Source organism: Vitis riparia, chromosome 18 (genome assembly GCF_004353265.1).
Source record: "Vitis riparia cultivar Riparia Gloire de Montpellier isolate 1030 chromosome 18, EGFV_Vit.rip_1.0, whole genome shotgun sequence".
Taxonomy (NCBI): domain Eukaryota; kingdom Viridiplantae; phylum Streptophyta; class Magnoliopsida; order Vitales; family Vitaceae; genus Vitis; species Vitis riparia.
The window spans coordinates 15,322,529-15,341,301 of NC_048448.1; the positions used below are offsets into that span (position 1 = coordinate 15,322,529).

General features: G+C 35.7%; 1 protein-coding gene across 1 annotated transcript in view; it reads left to right on the plus strand.

The window, feature by feature from the left end:
• The window catches only part of LOC117906575 (embryogenesis-associated protein EMB8-like), a 51,818-nt gene that overhangs the window by 6,788 nt on the left and 26,257 nt on the right, over positions 1–18,773 (plus strand). The window contains exons 4-5 of the mRNA XM_034819664.1: positions 5,307–5,407; positions 9,095–9,184. Of these exons, the coding sequence (XP_034675555.1) occupies positions 5,307–5,407; positions 9,095–9,184 (191 nt within the window). The remainder of the gene's footprint in view (positions 1–5,306; positions 5,408–9,094; positions 9,185–18,773) is intronic.

The window sequence follows — 18,773 nt, forward strand, 5'->3', positions numbered from 1 at the left end:
GAGACTTTAGGCCTATCAGCCTGTTGGGGGGGCTCTATAAACTTTTGGTTAAAGTCTTAGCTAATAGGCTCAGAAAAGTGATTGGCAAGGTGGTCTCTAATGCTCAGAATGCCTTTGTAATGGGAAGACAAATTTTGGATGCGTCCTTAATTGCTAATGAGGTGATAGATTCGTGGCAGAAGAGAAAAGAAAAGGGCCTTATTTGCAAATTGGATATAGAAAAAGCTTATGACAGTATCAATTGGAATTTCTTAATGAAAGTCCTTCAAAAAATGGGCTTTGGGACCAAGTGGGTGGGATGGATGTGGAGCTGCGTGTCCTCTGCTAAATTCTCTATTCTTGTCAATGGAGTGCCAGTTGGGTTCTTCCCTAGCACTAGAGGGCTTCGTCAAGGGGATCCTCTATCTCCTTACCTCTTTGTTATGGGAATGGAAGTTCTGGACGTCCTTATCTGGAGAGCGGTGGAGGGGGGATATCTTTCAGGATGCAACATTCGGGGTGGTAGTAGAACCTCCTTGAATATCTCCCATCTATTCTTTGCTGATGACACGATTGTGTTTTGTGAGGCAAGCAAAGAGCAAGTTTCTCACCTAAGCTGGATACTCTTTTGGTTTGAAGCGGCTTCGGGTCTTCGAATTAATCTAGCCAAAAGCGAAATTATTCCAGTTGGAGAAGTGGAGGAAATTCTTGAGTTGGCAGCTGAGTTAGGGTGCAGGGTGGGGTCTTTGCCCTCTCATTATTTGGGCCTTCCCTTAGGGGTTCCCACTAGGGCTTCTTCTATGTGGGATGGAGTGGAAGAGAGGGTCAAGAGGAGACTTGCGCTGTGGAAAAGACAGTACATCTCCAAAGGGGGGAGGATCACTCTCATAAAAAGTACCTTGGCTAGCATGCCAATTTACCAAATGTCTATTTTCCGAATGCCGAAGTCTGTTGCTAAGAGAGTGGAGAAAACCCAAAGAGATTTCCTATGGGGGGGAGGAAACTTGGAGGGAAAAGTTCACTTGGTTAAATGGGATGCGGTCTGCACAGAAAAACACAAGGGAGGGCTAGGAATAAGGAGAATAGCCACTCTGAATAGAGCCCTGCTGGGCAAGTGGATTTGGAGGTTTGCTTGTGAAAATGATGATCTTTGGAAACAAGTGATCAGTTCGAAATATGGGCAAGAGGTTTATGGTTGGAGGTCAAAGAGGGCTATTGGTGCGGTTGGAGTTGGGGTCTGGAAGGAGATTATGAAAGAAGCGGATTGGTGCTGGGAAAACTTGGCTTTTAAAGTTGGGAAGGGTTCCAAAATCAAATTTTGGAAAGATAGATGGTGCACTGACACTCCGTTGTCCCAATGCTTCAATCATTTTTTTGTCCTTGCCGTGCATAGGGATGCTACGATTGAGGAGATGTGGGATCAGGATTCGGGCCAAGGAGATTGGAATCTTGTCTTTATGAGGGACTTCAATGATTGGGAGTTGGATATGGTTGGGGAGCTGCTTCATACTTTGAGGGGACATAGGCCCTCCATGGAGGATGACTCAGTTATGTGGAGGCAGGGAAGAAAAGGTCTGTTCAGAGTCAAAGAAGCTTACAGGGTGCTAGACAAGCCTAATACCACAATATTTCCCGCAAGGGGAATATGGGTGGATAGGGTGCCAACCAAAGTATGTTTTTTTGCTTGGGAGGTTACGTGGGGGAAGGTGCTTACTCTGGATAGACTACAGATAAGAGGGGTGCAACTCCCAAACCGTTGTTATTTGTGTGGTTGTGAAGAAGAGAATGTAAATCATATTCTTTTACACTGTATATTGACTAGAGTCCTATGGGATATTATTTTTGGGTTGATAGATGTTAAGTGGGTCCTCCCAGAAACTGTAAAGGAGACTCTTATCTCTTGGAGGGGCTCATTTGTAGGGAAGAAAAGGAAAAAGATTTGGAAATCCATTCCGTTATGTATTTTTTGGACGGTTTGGAAGGAGAGGAATAGGTTAGCCTTTAGGGGGGATGTGTTGAATATTCAGAGATTAAAGAATTCTTTTGTCTGTAATTTGTGGAGTTGGGCCAAAGTGTATTTAGGTGAGGAGCCTTTCTCCCTTATAGGTTTTTTGGAGTGGATAGCTTCCACTTAAGGGGAGGTAGTTCTCTTTGGTCCTTTTTCTCTTTTTGAGGCTTTTGCCGTCTTGTATACTCCCTGTATGCTTTGTGGCGATTAGCCTTTTCTAATGCATATCCTGTTTACTTATCAAAAAAAAAAAGTAGCTGATTCTATCTCTAGGTTCTGATATAAATCTAGTTCCAACAACAACCCTTTGAGAGTATTGTAGTACTCTGTAACAGTTGAGGACCCTTGCTTGGTGTTAATAATATGCTGTTTCAACTCAAATATTTAAGAAGAAACACCCACCTTGGAGTAGGATTTTGACACTGCTTCTCAAATGTCTCTGACAGTAGGTAGCAACAAATAGGCTTTGCTGATTTCTGGTTGCATTGAGTGGAGCAGCCATGGCATCACCATAGAATTTTCTGCATCCCAAACTTCGTATTTCAGATCATTCTCTGTTGGTGGTTTGGTAGTCCCCATCACATGCTTCATCTTTCCCTTGCTCTTCAAGGATATCTTTGTTGATTGTGACCACTCCATGAAGTTCCTCCCATTCAACTTGGAAGTGGTGATTTGAAGGGTTGGATTTTGATTGTGGATGGAAGCTTGATTGAAGGATGACATGTTGATTGAGGTAACAAACTTGGATGTTTCAGGATGAAGGATAAAGGTAGATCGAATAATGGTGTAAAACGGGTTATGTAAAAATCAAACAATGCCAAAAGTGATAGCAATAAAGGGTAACCCATATTACAAGTGTACATAAACAACATAGATTTCATCATTTCTTCAAAATGATTCATTCATCCTATGCTATAAAGGCAAAAGCCTCAATAAGACCCTCAACATGAGCAAAACAACATCTAGTTAGCATCATATGTAAAGCTCAAGCATCAATCTTAGTAAATGTCTCCTGACCTACATCTAAGAGGGAAAAGGATAGGGTGAGTTAACAACTCAATAGGAGAGCTTATAATCATCCCATGTATATCCATAAAAACTTGAATCAAATTAAAACAAACATATAACAACATGGACTGTAAACTCTTTTATATATTTATATATATATAATCATAAACAAATATGCACTAATGATAAATATGCATAAATGTTGTAGATGGTTCCATCTCTGCTTTGCCTCATCCATTCTCTCACATATATTGAGCTGATAATTCTCAACTAATGTACATATCATTTATCCATGCACCAAAAGATGCTCTATCATAACAAATGAGTATTTTGGGACTACCACCCAAGGACAAGTCATATCCCATGTCTTTTGGGACTAATATCCAAGGGCAGGACCAACCCCATGCCTTTTGGGACTAAAACCTAGAGGCAGGACCAACCTCATGTCTTTTGGGACTAAAACCCAAGGGCATGACCAACCTCGTGTCTTTTATGACTAAAACCCAAGGGTAGGACCAATCCCTTGTCTTTAGGGACTAAAACCTAAGGGTAGGACTAACCCCATTCACCCACATCGAAGTATCTTCCTTAAGGGCTTTAAGGATTTTCACTCAATGACTCACAGTCCCACATAAACAATATATCCAAATATAATGCTGCAACTTCTCATAGATAATTCCCATTGTCAATTTGTCTTCTGGATATTATTGGCCATTGTTCTATACCCATTCTTGCAATGTAACCATCCCATGAACCATCTCCACAATACTGAAGTAGTGATTTCTCATACCAATACATGTCCAAACATCATCACAACATTTTAAAAATGCAAATACAATAAGAACACCATGGCACATTAAAATATTTCATAAAATCATATTAGACATATGGGTTCTCACAATGGTTTAGGAAAAGAAAACAAAGATGCACAATAGAATGATATAAAGTTTCCTACCTTACATTGACTTCTTGTTTGAAACTCTTGTATGTAGACTACCACCCTTAATTATTACAAGGAACTAAAATAAAACAATAAAATTTAAGTTTCCCAACCATAAATATAAAGACTACACAATTATGGTTTATCACATTTTTCCTTTTTGTTAGTTTCAACAGTTTACTGTTTGTAATTTTGTTTTCACATTCTCTGCTCTACATGTGTACAAGTTTGAACTCAAATTAAGGTGAGTGAATAGTCTTCCCCATGCATCCCTATATGCCTCAATAAATTAGCATGCTGTAATTATTCTGATTATTCCTACGCCTAATCGATTAGCGTCTCCAAGTGCACAAATAAGCCCAAATAAATCACATAATTCATCAACTTATTTATTATTAATTCAAACTATCTTTGATTTTATTAATTAAAGCAAACTACACAAGTATGCCTATTGCTTCTTCCTTTAAAAGATACTTAAATTAAAATACTTAAAGCCTTAATTAATAATTAAGACATGATTAGAACTAATTAAATTCAACTTTCAAACATACTTCACCATTTATTTGCATCAAGAGATTGTTTGGAATTCAAATATACCACAGCACTAACGTTTGTCTCCTTTCTCCTTTTATCTCCTTCACTTTCTCTCTCTAACTTCTCTCTTTAAGCTTAGCAGCTTTCTGCAGAGACAGGCTGCAAATGAAGTGTGTCAACCCTTTTATATAAGGCCTAAAAGCAAGCATGATGTGGCAAGCTCTAAGGCTACCACTAACCTATATTTTCCAAATTGCACTTCAGTCCCCCTACTTGTAGCTTTTTGTGCTTTTACACTTAATCAATAAGTCCCTCAAGTCCTCTTAATTAAAATTAACCCCCATGGAGCTAATTCACAAGCTTAAGCTACTAATTAATTGTAATTAACCTTAATCAAGTTTAACTCATAATTAAACATGATTAATGTTAAACTAGTTTTAACCTCTAATTAAGCATGATTAAGATTTAGTACTAAGATAATTGTTATTATTTATTTAATTACTACTAGGTATTACAAAATTTAACAAGGAACTATACAATACCTAACTATGGAAATTATATTACATGGTTGACAACCTAATCCCAATTCTTTCAACAACTACCTTGAAAGCTTTTTCTGGATTTTATTTTCATATTTACAAGTGAAACTTCTTGTTCCAGGAACCTGGCTATATATGCTTATTGAGTTAGCTAGGTGGCTACATGTGCATATTGAATTTGACTTCAATATTTTCAATGTTGTGTATATGTTTTAAGTGAGATAAGAGAATAATGGCTTGGGTATTGATGCAGTAAACCATATATGTTTTCTGATTTGGGGATCTGTTTATTCTACAGTTCTGAGAGGTGCTTTTCATGCGAATAATGCCATTTCTAAAGATGACACAACGCCTATTGTAGTAGTAATTCCTGGCTTAACCAGTGATTCTACTTCTGCTGTAAGCTCAATATTTATGCCATCATGTTCTTGAAATCATGTTTCTTCCTGATTTAATTGCTGCTTCTGGACTTGCAAAGTTTATATTATACTTATGTTTTAGTTTAATTTTTTGACTCAATCTACCACAGGTTAAGTTAGCTTGAAAAGTAATATCAAAAAACCTGAAAAGTAACTCATGAACTATTCTGTATCAAGCATGTATCTATTATTGGTTCACTCACTATCTTTTCTATACCAGTTGAATGGTGTAGTATTAGATGGTTGGCCATTTTTTTTTTTTTTTTAAAGTTTTTCAGAAGAATCCATTCTATTCCTAGGCCAACCTTCTTGCCTGGGACCTGAAAGAGCTAGTCTAAAATCAAATCTCATAGAGCTTGTAGCAATCATATGACGGACTAAAGCTGGAGAAACTTGAAACCCAGAGAAGGGCTCTGAATCCAAGATTGAACATCGCATGCAGGTTATTGAAAGAGGGGGACATTGATCAGGATCAACAGAAGAGCCAAATCCAAACCATATTAGACAGGATCATTTCTTATGTCTTCTATGAGTGGGAAATATGGGACCATTCCTTTGCAAACAGTCAGAAAAATTGAGAGATAACTGAAAGGGTGCCAAAGACACTGCTGAGAATTTGAAAGCCTGTTGAGAAATCCAAGGAAAGGAAGACCACTTTGAGGAAAGCCAAAATTACAAATGAAAAAAGTACAAACAAGAATCAGAAAGATCTACATGGAGCCTGGTTCTTTCCCAAAGTACAGAGGTTGAGATCAGTTCTTTCACAAGTTCAAGGATGACATATTGGCATTGATTCAGAGGCTGAGGGAAGGGCATTGATTGACCTTTCCAGAGGAGGTCTTCACAGAAGGTATGGGGTGGAACAAGCAAATCTTAATCAGACATGCTGAGGACAGAGATGAGCTTTCTAAAGGGATGTGATATCCAGTTATGCCCTTCTTCTAAGCACACTTTTAACCCTTCTTTTTTGTTTTTTATCAGGGGAATTTGAAGGTTGTTGAGTTTATTTTGACTGGTCAGGTGGATTAACCTACCAATTCAGGGGTGTTGGTGGAGAATTGTATCTCTCCTAAGTATTTTTGATTGACTGCTGTCAATGACACCCTTTTTTCTCTCCTTTTTTTCTCGAAGGACAGTTGCCTTTTTATCTTCCTAATAGCAGTGGTAATACAGTTTTACCTGTTCTGGCTTCCCCTCTAGCTGTGATGTGAACCAATCAAGTGCTTTATATACTAGTGCCAAAAGAAGTCCAGATCCTTGAGTCTCCTCTATGACTACTTGACTGGTGCTAGGCTCTAACCTAGAGAAATCATCATTGATTTTCATGCATCCTCTTCACTTGGCCATGGGGTTAAGAAGGAGATGAACTGGTCCACAGAGAAATGAGTGTTAGGCTCCTGATGGCTTGCATGAGCCTTAGGTTAAGGTCCATTTCCAATCTACTTGGAAAGCTCTAGATAAAAAATCTTTTGGTTTTGTTACTTTTTTACAGGAAAAAATTCAAGTTGTCTAAACTCTATATAGAAAGGTATGATATAGCTCTTTTAGGTTAGTTTCTTAATGAAGATTATCAGTTAGAACTTTAGAGGGCTGGGTTCTAGGATGAGAAGTTTACTTAAGAAGTTTTGTCCAAAGCCATGGAGGTTATTGTGTTTCAAGAAACCAAAGTGGAGCAGATTAATAGGAAAGTGATTGTATATATTTAGGAATCTAGACATGAGCAGTGGAATTTCCTTCCTTCTTGTGGAACTTATGTTATTCTTTTTATACAGGATCCTCGCTCTCCAAATGGAAGAGATCTAACTTTTCGGGCCCTTCTTGTGACCTATTTTTTAAAAAGGTGATTTGAAGAACTTTTTATATTATTTTCATCTATGTTCTTAATAAACCATGCCTTAGAGGGTATTTCTAGGAAGAGCTATGTAATTCTACATTTGGTTTATCTATATTGTATTTTTATTTTAAGTTTGGACAAAAAATGTGAGGGGTCTAGAATGCTTCATAGCATGAGGGACTTAACAACTCTTTTAGGGATTGTGTTGTGATTGACTCTTCCCTTAGGAATGTTTCCTTAATTTGGTCTCTTTTAAAAGACAACCCTTTTTGGGAAGGGCGACATTGCTTTTTGTTTTCTAATGAATGGGACATTATATTCCTAGTATTATCCAAGATTCAATACCTATGCCTATCTCAGATCATTGTCCCTTGCTTGTGGATTCCAATACATTATGTAGGACCTATACTTTCCACCTTGAAAATATTTGGTTTGTCCACATGGAGTTGGGTGAAGTATCAAAAGTTGGTGGGACATGTATTATGTCTTAGGTTTTGGAGGGTTGTAGATTTACACAAAAGCTCGAATTGTTTTACCATTCAAACAAAAAGTTCAAAAGAAACATATTTTTATGCACCTTAGGGAAGGGAAGTAGGATTGATGCTCTTCAAGGGTTGGGCTAGATGTTGGAGTGCCTCAAAGATTTGAAGAGTGCCTAGGAAATATGAGCTTGAGGAAGTAATGCTTGAAAAAGACGTAAGTTGGTGGAAAACATCTTAGGGGAAATGGATCAAAAAAGGGATTTATAATTTTAAAATATAAGGTGGCAACAAGGGGAAGAAGGAAAACTTTTATATAATCTATTTAGTTAGAAGAGAATTTGATCCTTGATAACCATGACTTAATTGCAAGAGAGATCTTCCTCAAACCTTTATAAGAGAAGAAAATACAAGATGTTTAGGCATGAATGTTTGGATTGGTTCCTCGTTTGAGAGGGAGGAGCTCATGGTTTGATGATACACTTTGAGGTAGAGGACATTAGGGAAGCTATTTTTTGAATGGATAGAAAAAGGCACTTTGTTTGGAAGTTTTTAGTGACATTATATCAAGACTACTTGGAGATTTTTAGATATGACTTAAGACACTCCTTGAGAATTTCTACTTCGGTGCAATTATCCATTCCAATGCCATTTCCACCTTCTTAGGTCTAGTCCTTGAGAAACATTGATGTGATTGGATCAAGTAGTTTAGATTCACATGTTGGATGATTAGCTTGTAAAAGATCATCATGAAGGTCCTTGCTCAATGACCACATGCCAAGAGACTTTCTCCTCCCCAAGGAGTTTTGATAAAGCATAAATAAATTTTTAATGTGTTTTCAGTTACGGACAAGATTTTGGACAAGAAATTCCTTTCTATGAGGAATTGATAGTCCTTAAGTTGGACTTTCCAAGAGAGACCATGTTAGTTAGGATTAATTTGAAATATACTCTGATTAAAATAGGTTTTGGTATAAGATGGCTTTGATGGTTTGTTGCACTAAAATTCCCCTTTTGCTATTGTTGGTGACCAAAAACTCTCCCTTTTTCCATAGCTTTAAAAAAAGGGGTGAAAAAGTAATGAAATGAGAATCTACAATAATAATTTCCAACTCCATATGTAAACATCCTCAAATGGTAGAAAGTAGCAAAAACCAACTTACAAATGACTAAAAGGGAGAAGGGACGTAAGTTCTCCCCTTTGACAATGAGTAGTTTCCAGTTTTTTCTTCTTCCTAGTGCCTTTTCCATTGACAAACTCTCATCTTACCCTGCTTATTTATATTCAAGATATTTTCTTCTCCATGGCAATTAAAGTATCCTAATTATTTAATTTTTCTAATGTGTTTTGCAGTATATCAAGCATTTTGCCTTCAATATGGTAAAACGTGGATGGAATATTGTTGTTAGTAACCATCGAGGTCTCGGTGGTATTTCAATTACTGTAAGTTTTTCCTCATTCAAAATTTTTTTTGTACATTTAATTGAAAGCATAAATTTGAAATTTATAGGTTGAATATTTTTAATAAACTAGAGAGAGCCATTTAGTTATTTTGTAGGACTTGCCTATTGGTCCCTAAAAGTAAATTTTGTCATTGAGTACATGCTCACTTTGATGCGTTTACTATTTACTTCTACACTTAACTTTTATTGCTTACTTCAACACATAAAAAGAAGAGGATTGTGTTACAAAATAACTTTGTAATCAACATGATTATGATTATAAGTTAGGGAACAAAAAAGATGTTGCAGGGAAATATATTTTCTTCCTTATATTGTATATTTCATTTTACATACATGTTAATTGTTGTGAATGGTATCATTGATGATAAAAATGGCAGCCATAAAGAGGATGGTGGTAAAGAAACATGAAACAATCAACATATCCTTATAAAAATCCATGAGAGTTGGGGTATGAAGCCTGTTTGTTATCCTTGAGGAATTCTTAGAGTTGCCACCAACGATATTCTAGTGTCCTTTAAGATCTTTTTATAAAATTTTAATGCCACGAACAATTCTGGATCTATGTTAACATAGATATTGAGTTTGAGGACTATCATTCCCATTGGAAAGACGTCTTTGATTGTATGCTACCTAACAACTTAAGCCTGTAGGTTAAATGGATAGCTTAACATAGTACTAGTCTTGGTTTTAGAAGGTCATGAGTTTGAATCTTGTTGTATGTTTATATTTCTCTAATTATTAGGTCCACTTGCAAACCTAAAGAAAGCTGCTTGTAAGTGGAGTGTTAAGGCTATAGCTCATACTGGGTTGGTATGCATTTTTTGCCTATTATCCAATGTTTTCAAAACTGGACCAGTCATTGAATCTGAAAAATAGTCAACTTATAGTTTAATGGTTGGACTGGTGGTTAAACCGCAGTCGAACTTTATATATTCATATAAAATTAAAAATAATTATAAAAAATTAGGAATATATATAATTAAAAAAAACTTTAATATTTTATTTTTTATATTTGATATTGTCAAAAAATAATAATAAGGATAAATATAAATATATTAATATTTTTTCTATTTTATTAAATAAACATATATAATATTTAAATATGAAGATATATTTAAGATAGAAGGAATATTATAATATTTAATTTTATTTGTGTCAAATATTATATGTTTTATTATTTTATAATTTTAAATTATATTATTTTCATATTTTATGTGATTATTCTTATTTAAATGTTTTAAAATTTGAAAGTTTGAAAAAGTCAATTAGCATACATATAATATTTTATAAGAACAATTTGGCAAATGATTTCATAGCATAGTGGATCATTAGCATTTTAGGTTTGTGGTTTGAGTCTCTTCCTAGCACAAAATCCCTTTTTCACATCTTATAAGGCATCACATATTAGAAGTGTGAAAGCTTGATAAGCCTTGTATAAGGCTTGTGACCTTTTGTTTGAAAAATGATAGGCTAGTTTGGGTGGGTGGCCATGGGAAGTAAACAAAATTGGGTTGAGTGAAGCAAGCCCAAATGCCATTTTGGGCCAAGTGCAGAATAACCGATTCTCATAGAATCGAGTAGTCTGTCTAGTTCAATGGTTGAACCGTCAGTTTGAATGGTTTGAAGTCGGTCCAATCAATGAACGACACAAATGAGCTAATCGAACTAGTTTTTAAAACCATGCTTTGACTATGAATGGTTTCCATATACATAAGGCCATTTTCTAGAAGGAAAATTGGAATTTTTTACGAGAGTCACCTTGTCAATGCATTTGGTATGGTTTAGCCACCCTTAATGGTGTCAAAATGTGGAACACTACTACAATGTTGAAAGTCAACAATCATGTAATAGACTTGGTCAAAATATTCCTAGGTTTGGAGGGATGTTGAAGAACATTATGTTTAGATAGAGCCCTCAAAAGTATGACATGATGTAACAAATTTGAAATTCATTATTCGTTTGATGATATTCCATATTCACTTTTATTTATCCTTATTTCATGTATTATACTCTATGAGCATTCTGTCTTACCATGTCTTATATTATACATGACTTGGGTGTATTAGGAGTCGCATGAAAGATCCAAGTCATGAATTTCTTGTAACTAGATGATTTGTTCATAGTTGGTTTGTGGACTTTACCAAGTTGTTATATTGTATTGTCTTTCAACCTTGAAAGAATATTGAACTTGTGCAAAAATTAGCAGTGGCTTTGACCTTCGGGTGAGATCCTAAAGTCATCATATATCCCTTATGGAATAGGTCGCTATTGATGGAAGCCGATAGCAATAGGTATTCTCAATAGAGGTATCATGATATTTTATGGACTTTGAAATAGTATGTCCCCTTGGGTGATCCTAAGGATGTGTGATCATGAAATTTATAGGCTCACAGTAATTTCTTTAGTAGAATTTGACATATGCTTATAGTAAGTTAGAGTATGTCATTTGATCTTCACCTTGTTAGATTATGGACGACTAGTTCATAGGGAGATTGTATATAGTGGACAGCAGATTACGGACCCGAACACTTGGTGTCTCGTTGTAATATATATAAGGGTACTAGAATGCAGTTAACTCTTTGTAGTGAGATGTTCAGTCAACTTCAAAATTGAATTTTGAGGGAGCTAGTATTATCCTATGGGTCCCAATGGTCCTACTCGACCTTATATTCCTTGCTGACATGGTTTATGAGGGTTAGATGAGTTTTTAGTTCACTTGTGTTCACAAAGAGCGTTTTGGTAATTACACAAGGTTGCATAGGGGTAAGTGAATAGTTTATTTGGATTAGCTAATTAATTAATTGGTGCCCTATTGGGTTAATGAATCAATTAGCCACTTTTTTAGACTAGATTAAGTGACTTAAGCCTATGATGGACTTAAGTCACTTAAACCCAATAAGAAGCCTATAAATACCCCTTTAGGGGTTAGGGTTTCTAGTCTTTCGATTTCTCCCTTCAGTCCATAAAGAGAACCCTTAGCCTCCAACCCAAAGATCTCCACCATCTTTATGCCAAGACTCGAGGAGGAGTCATTGGGTGGATGATTATGGGTCTACAAGATCTTCAAATTTGGAGCCTTTTACATTGATAAAAATTGATTTAAGAAGATCTAGATCATAGGTATGATGCTTTTCTTTGGATTTTTGATATGTTTTTGGTTTTAAATGCCATGTTTTTTGCTATGCTTAGATCTAGAGAAACCTAGGATAGAATTGTATGCACCCTTAGGATCCAAGGCTTAGGAATAGAGTAATCCGGGGTTTCCCAACACATTACTCTTCTATTTGATACAATAAGTATTTTATTTTGATGTTGAAAAGATGATGTGTGTGCACGTGTGCTCGCACGCACATATGTAAAGGTTGAATTCATCCCATATCGGAAAAGGATAAAAAAGTGGGAGCTTCCTTGTCCTATAAAAGGAGGTCTCCACCCTATACTATTCATTCCCCCTAAAAAAAGGGTTTTCATTCTTTTGTAAGCTTTTATGTTCTCTCCTCTTAATTAAGAGAGAGGTTGTAATTTTATCTTCATATAGTGGATATTTTTTGGTCTTGCCCCGTGAAGGTTTTCCTTTTAATTAATAGGGTTTTACCACGCAAGTACTTTTGCCCATTATTTTATTTATTGCTCTATTTTTTATTATTATATTTTCAAATTATCATTGTGGGTATCATTTCATAATAGTGGTATCAGAGCCTAGGTTTAGGACAATAGGTGGTTACTTGTGTGGTTAGTACATGTTTGGGAAAGTTCTGTCAAAAGGGCGATAAGAGCCTAAGGAAAACGGATTTTAAGCGGGATCATTGTGACCCCTCCACTTTCCTGGGGACTTTTTTGGTGTATTCAACGCAGAGACTTACTACTATTTTGGATTATTGCTCACTGTAAAAGTGAAACAAATGACAACAAAATTTGAAATAGAAAAATTCAATGAGAGCAATTTTGGGTTATGGAAAATGAAAATGAAAGCCATCTTGAGGAAGGAAAATTGCTTAGAAGCAATTGGTGAAAGGCTAAAAAATGTTGAAGACAAAAAGTGGGAGCAAAATATTGGGGATACCGTTGCAAGCTTATATTTAGTAGTAGCTGATGATATATTGTCTAGCATCTCAGAATTACAGTTGGCAAAAGAAATTTGGGATACTTTGACAAACTTATATAAGTCATTGCACAACAACTTGAAAAAAAAAACTCCACTCTTTGGATGTCAAAATCTACTTCGGTGACTGAATACATCAACACCCTGAAAACTCTGTTCTCAACTATCAGTTATGAAGCATAATATAGAAGAAAAGGAATATGCTGAACTTTTACTCCAAAGTCTACCTGATTCATATGATCATCTCATCATAAATGTAGCCCATGGTGCTTTGAGGACAATGCTAGTTTTTAATGATGTTGCGGCTACTGTACTTAAGGAACAAAGTAGGCGTAAAAACAAGAAAGATAGAATATCTTCTCAGCGAACCGAGGCTCTAATTATCTCTAGAGGAAGATCAACAGAACATGGCTCTAATGAGAGTAAACAGAACAGGTTAAGGTCCCATGGTAAGAAGAAAGTTAAATGCTATCATTGTGGAAAGTAAGGACACGTAAAAAAGGAGTGTTAACACTACAAAGGAGGGGTAGAGAAAAACATGAAAGGGAAAGAATTTGAGCCATCAAATACTAAGAGTTGTGTAGCAAGTACTTTGGATGAAGAAAAATTCTTGTACAGTAGTGAGGCAACAACAATTGTAGAAGGCAGAAAAAGATTTGTTGAAGTTTGGTTAATTAACTCAGCAACAACATGACTTCTCATAGAGAATGGTTTCACCAATATGAACCTATCTTAGGAGGATCAGTGTACATGGTAATGATCATACCTTGGAGATTGTTGGCGTTGGCTCCATCAAAGTAAAGATGGATGGTGGTGTGATTCACACTATTCCAGAGGTACGACATGTAATGGGATCAAAGAAGAATCTGCTATCAATGGAACAATTGGATGACCTTGGATATGAATTCCATGCTAAAAGGGGAATCATGAAGGTTATCAAAGGTGCTTTTGTGGTGATGAAGGTATAGAAGATTGCTACAAATCTGTACATGCTGCATGGGAGGACATATCAGGAGGCAGAGACTTCTGTTGCAAACTCTAGAGAAGAATTAACAATGAGGTGACGTCACAAACTTGGTTACATGTTAGAAAAGGGATTGAAAATTCTCTCTGATCAAAAGTTGCTTCTTGGACTCAAAACTGTAAATCTACCATTTTGTGAACATTGTGTTATCGGTAAGCAACATAAATTAAGATTCAATAGATCTATTGCAAGAAGTAGGGGCATTCTAGACTTGGCTCACTATGATGTTTGGGAATCACCAATCACATCTCTTGGGGGCGCAAACTAGTTGGTGTTGTTTATAGATGATTATTCTAGAAGATGTTGGGTGTACCCCATCAAGAGAAAGTAGGATATTTTCCAGTAGTCAAAGCCTTTAAAGCACAGAGGGAGCTTGAAATAGGAAAGAAGATTAAATGTTTAAGGACAGACAATGGAGGGGAATTCTGTAGCCAGGAGTTTGATGCATTTTGTAGTTAAGAAGACATGCATCAACAAACAACTGTTGCTTATACTCCACAACAAAATGGCGTAGTAGAGTGGACAAATAGAACTCTCACAAAAAGAATGAGAGTTATGTTGAAGACTGTAGGACTACCCAAGACATATTGGGCTAAAGCAGCCAAATTGTTGGCTATATAATTAATAGGTCTCCATCAACAACAATTGAGATGAAGACACCTATGGAGATGTGGACTAGTAAGCCAACGAGCTATTCCTCCTTGCACATATGTGGGTGTCTTGCTTATGTGATGTATAATGACTAAGAAATGACAAAACTGGATCTAAAAATCCAGAAAATGCATATTCTTGGGGTATGCTAATGGAGTAAAGGGGTTTGCCCGTGGGATCCCACTGCCCATAAGGTTATCATCAGCAGAGATGTCATCTTTGTAGAAGACATGCTATAAAGTGAAGAAGGAGATAACACATTGATGAAAAAGGCAGATGGTATAAATTTCATTGGAAACAAACAGTCAGAACAAGGACAACCAGAATCTTTTGAAGTAGTTTTAAAGCATAATGAACAAGTACTAGTTGAGTCTGAGATATCTGAAGTGTGACGGTCAATCTAAGAAAGAAGAAAACCTTCTTGACACTCAGAGTTTGTTATGATAATTGATGTTGCATACTGTCTTTTTATAGAAGGTAGAGAGCCTTCAAATTATCAGGAGGCCATAAATAGTTCAAATTCATCTTTATGGATGACAACAATGCAAAGGGAGGTTGAAGCCTTGCATAAGAACTAAACATGGAAACATCGCATCAAAACACAATTTATAACCTAATTCACAATTCTAGATAGTTTGTACCTGATCAAAAATGGTTTTAGTACAAACTACTATAGTACGGTGGTTTTTAGGTGTTGTCCATTAGGATGGATTATCTTCGGTAATTAAGGTTTGAATGGGAGGAAAAAAAATGATTGTGATCAAGTGAAATTGATTTGACAATTCATGGTGAAAAATCAAAATAACAATGGTTTCTAATTAAGAAGAACAATGAAATGTATAGGATAAAATTAATAGGAAATGAAATTCGCGGAGTTAGGGTTTTTTAGAAAACAATTTCTATGGTGAATAGATGTTGAGATCTATTTTACATCAAGTTAGATTGAAAATCTAAATTCTCATCTAAACCGATTTTTGATTTAGCTTTAGGTTTAGATCTAATTTCTCTTCAAATTAGGTTATTTAATCCAAGAGATCAATTTAAACTATATATTCAATTTATCTTAAATCATCTTCCAATGATTCATACAATGCAACTATTCAATTTCATTAAATCTAACTTTAAGAATTTAATGAGTCTACATAGTTTGCAATCTAATAGTCATTCAAGATAATTTGAAGAGAAAAATCTCTAAAATTCAAGTAATCAATCAATTGGATCAAATTACTTTTGCAATTCAAGCTCATTTAATCTAATTCACCATAGATCTTGCCTCTAGATCCTCCTTCCTCTGAGAAAAATGAGATTTAGCCACTCATGCTTAGAGATTTGGTCTCACAAAGCATGTTTGGCTAACGAGAAAATGAAAGAAAATGAAGGAAAATTGAGAATTCTATTAAAAGAGAGAATATAGAAAATTCTACAATCAAAAGTGTCTAAAAAGTCCTTTAATGAGAAATTCAAGTTTCTATTTATAGGCCAAGGTCAAGTGGACACTTGACATCATCTCAAAAGTCTTCCGGAAGCTTCTCCATTCAGCGATCTGGAGTTTAACAACAAATTGATCATTTTGCACGAGCTCAGCAATTTTGCATGGTCATGCGAAATCAGTGGAGTAACAGCAGCAACAACTTTTTGGACCATTTCGCATGATAGTGCGAAATTTTTGCATGTTCATGTGAAATCAGCTTGCAAATACTCCTTATCCTGCAACACAAACGCATTTTCTAGTCCATTTTGCACGGTCATGCAAAATTTTCGCATGATCATGCGAAATTGCACCATATAGTTTTTAAGCTCCTCTTTGGTACTTCTTTCATTTTCTTCTTTTGAATCCACTTTAACTACCTCCAATTGACTCCAAATCCTGATCCAATTACATTGCTTCTTCCTCAAAAGATTATTTGCCCTCTTCAATTTCATTTCTTTCTTTTGTCACTCAATGCATCAATATTACCTTGAAATAGTTCCAGAACTTCACAAAAATCGTTAGTATCTCTCGCAAGGGTAACAATGTATTAATTGGGTATGTTAAACACAATTACTACTCAAAAAGTATGGAATTCATGAGAATTATTATTTAAAATGTGCTATTTTTGAGTGGTAATCATTCCCCCCAACCAATACATTGCTTGTCCCTTAGTAATAGCATGATGAAAGAAAGAGAAAAATACTAGAAAAAACTAAACAACACAATTGGAAAATGTTTTTGAAAATCCCATAGCACAAACGGTCAATAATAAAACACACCTTACTATCCATAGGTATCATCAAATCCCAAACTCATTTGCTATCTCTAATAGAAAAGATATCATGCAAATCAAAACACATCCATTTTCATTCCTCAAAATGATCTTTCCAAACAAGTCTTGAGTGTAATTAAACTAGCCCCCTGATATACTAATCAAAACTAATCCTTCCCCCAACATAGCTCAATTTATCTCAAGCAACAAAAACCACTCTCATAGGCCAAGAGTGCACCCGTCTTTTATTATTATTTTTTTTTTCAAAGGCCTTATCGGAGGAGTGCAATGTTAAAGGTATCTCCAAGTATACAGTCCATGTAGTGGGGATTCATCGATGACTCCCAACCATAAGGCATAGGGCACCAAGTTTATAGGACTAATTCAGCCACTAACTCCTCGGACTTCACAAATTAGGATCCAATACCTTAGCACTTACAATTGGGCTCATACTCCACTCATTTACCCATGTAGCGAGCATTGAGGTTGATAACTCCCAACTAATATGGCTTAGGGCATCTGGCTTCAAAGACCTTTGGACCATATACCCCTCGGACCTTGCTCGGGTTTCAAGGCAAGCATAACTTAACCTTTTTATTTATCAATTTTATTTTTTTATTTTTATTTTTATTATTATTCTTTTTTAAAGTTGGGCACATTAGCCTCTTTTCAAGGTGTTTCAATTCAATTTGAAAGTAATTCAAGCTACTATGATAATTGAGTCTAAGTCTCAAGGTTAGACTAGTTTTTCATCTTATATCAGAGGTCTAGAGTGCGCAGTGTGTGTCGAGACTCAATTAGAAATGACTTTTGGGAAAATGAAAACTTCAAAGTCAAATCAACTTCAATCCACATAACAAGTCTTCTAAGATGAAGAAAATGAGCTAGTATTCCAAATCAACTTCTTTCAAGCTAGGTATGCTCATTCATCAAACACAAGTGCTATATTCTTCTCAAAAAAAAAAAAAAAAAAACCAATTAAGTCCAAAAACAAAAAACTAGTTAATGCAAAATATCACAAACAAAACAAATAAAAAGAAAAAAAAAATCTAGCAATTCTAAATCAACAAATCCCTTTCTCTTCCTTTCCTTCCCTCCTCTCAACCAAACTAAACATTGTCCTCAATGTTAACTGAGAAAATGCAAAGAAAGGAAGGGAAAGGTACCTATAAAGCATTGTTTTTCATCTCCCATAGCTGAAACAAAACAATATAAAAGTATGAGTATGGTAGGAAAAGAAGGAAGCAAAAAGTGAATATTATCAACATAAAAAAAAAAAAAAAAACAAAAGAAGTCAAGGAGTGCATATGTAATGATAAAGTGACAGTCAAAGAGAAAAGTAGAAGGACACTCCCTATCCTAAAACATGAGATGGAGGGGAGGGGATGATCTCTGAAAGTGCCTCATTAGTGGTGGACACTATGGACTCCCTCTTTGAAGAACTAGTCTCTCATGTAGCTTGGAGGGCTTGAGGAATAGCATCATTCAGCTTCATGTCAGTGGAAGTAGTGGGCATGTGCGCTCTAGCATCGGGTGTTTTCAATAAATG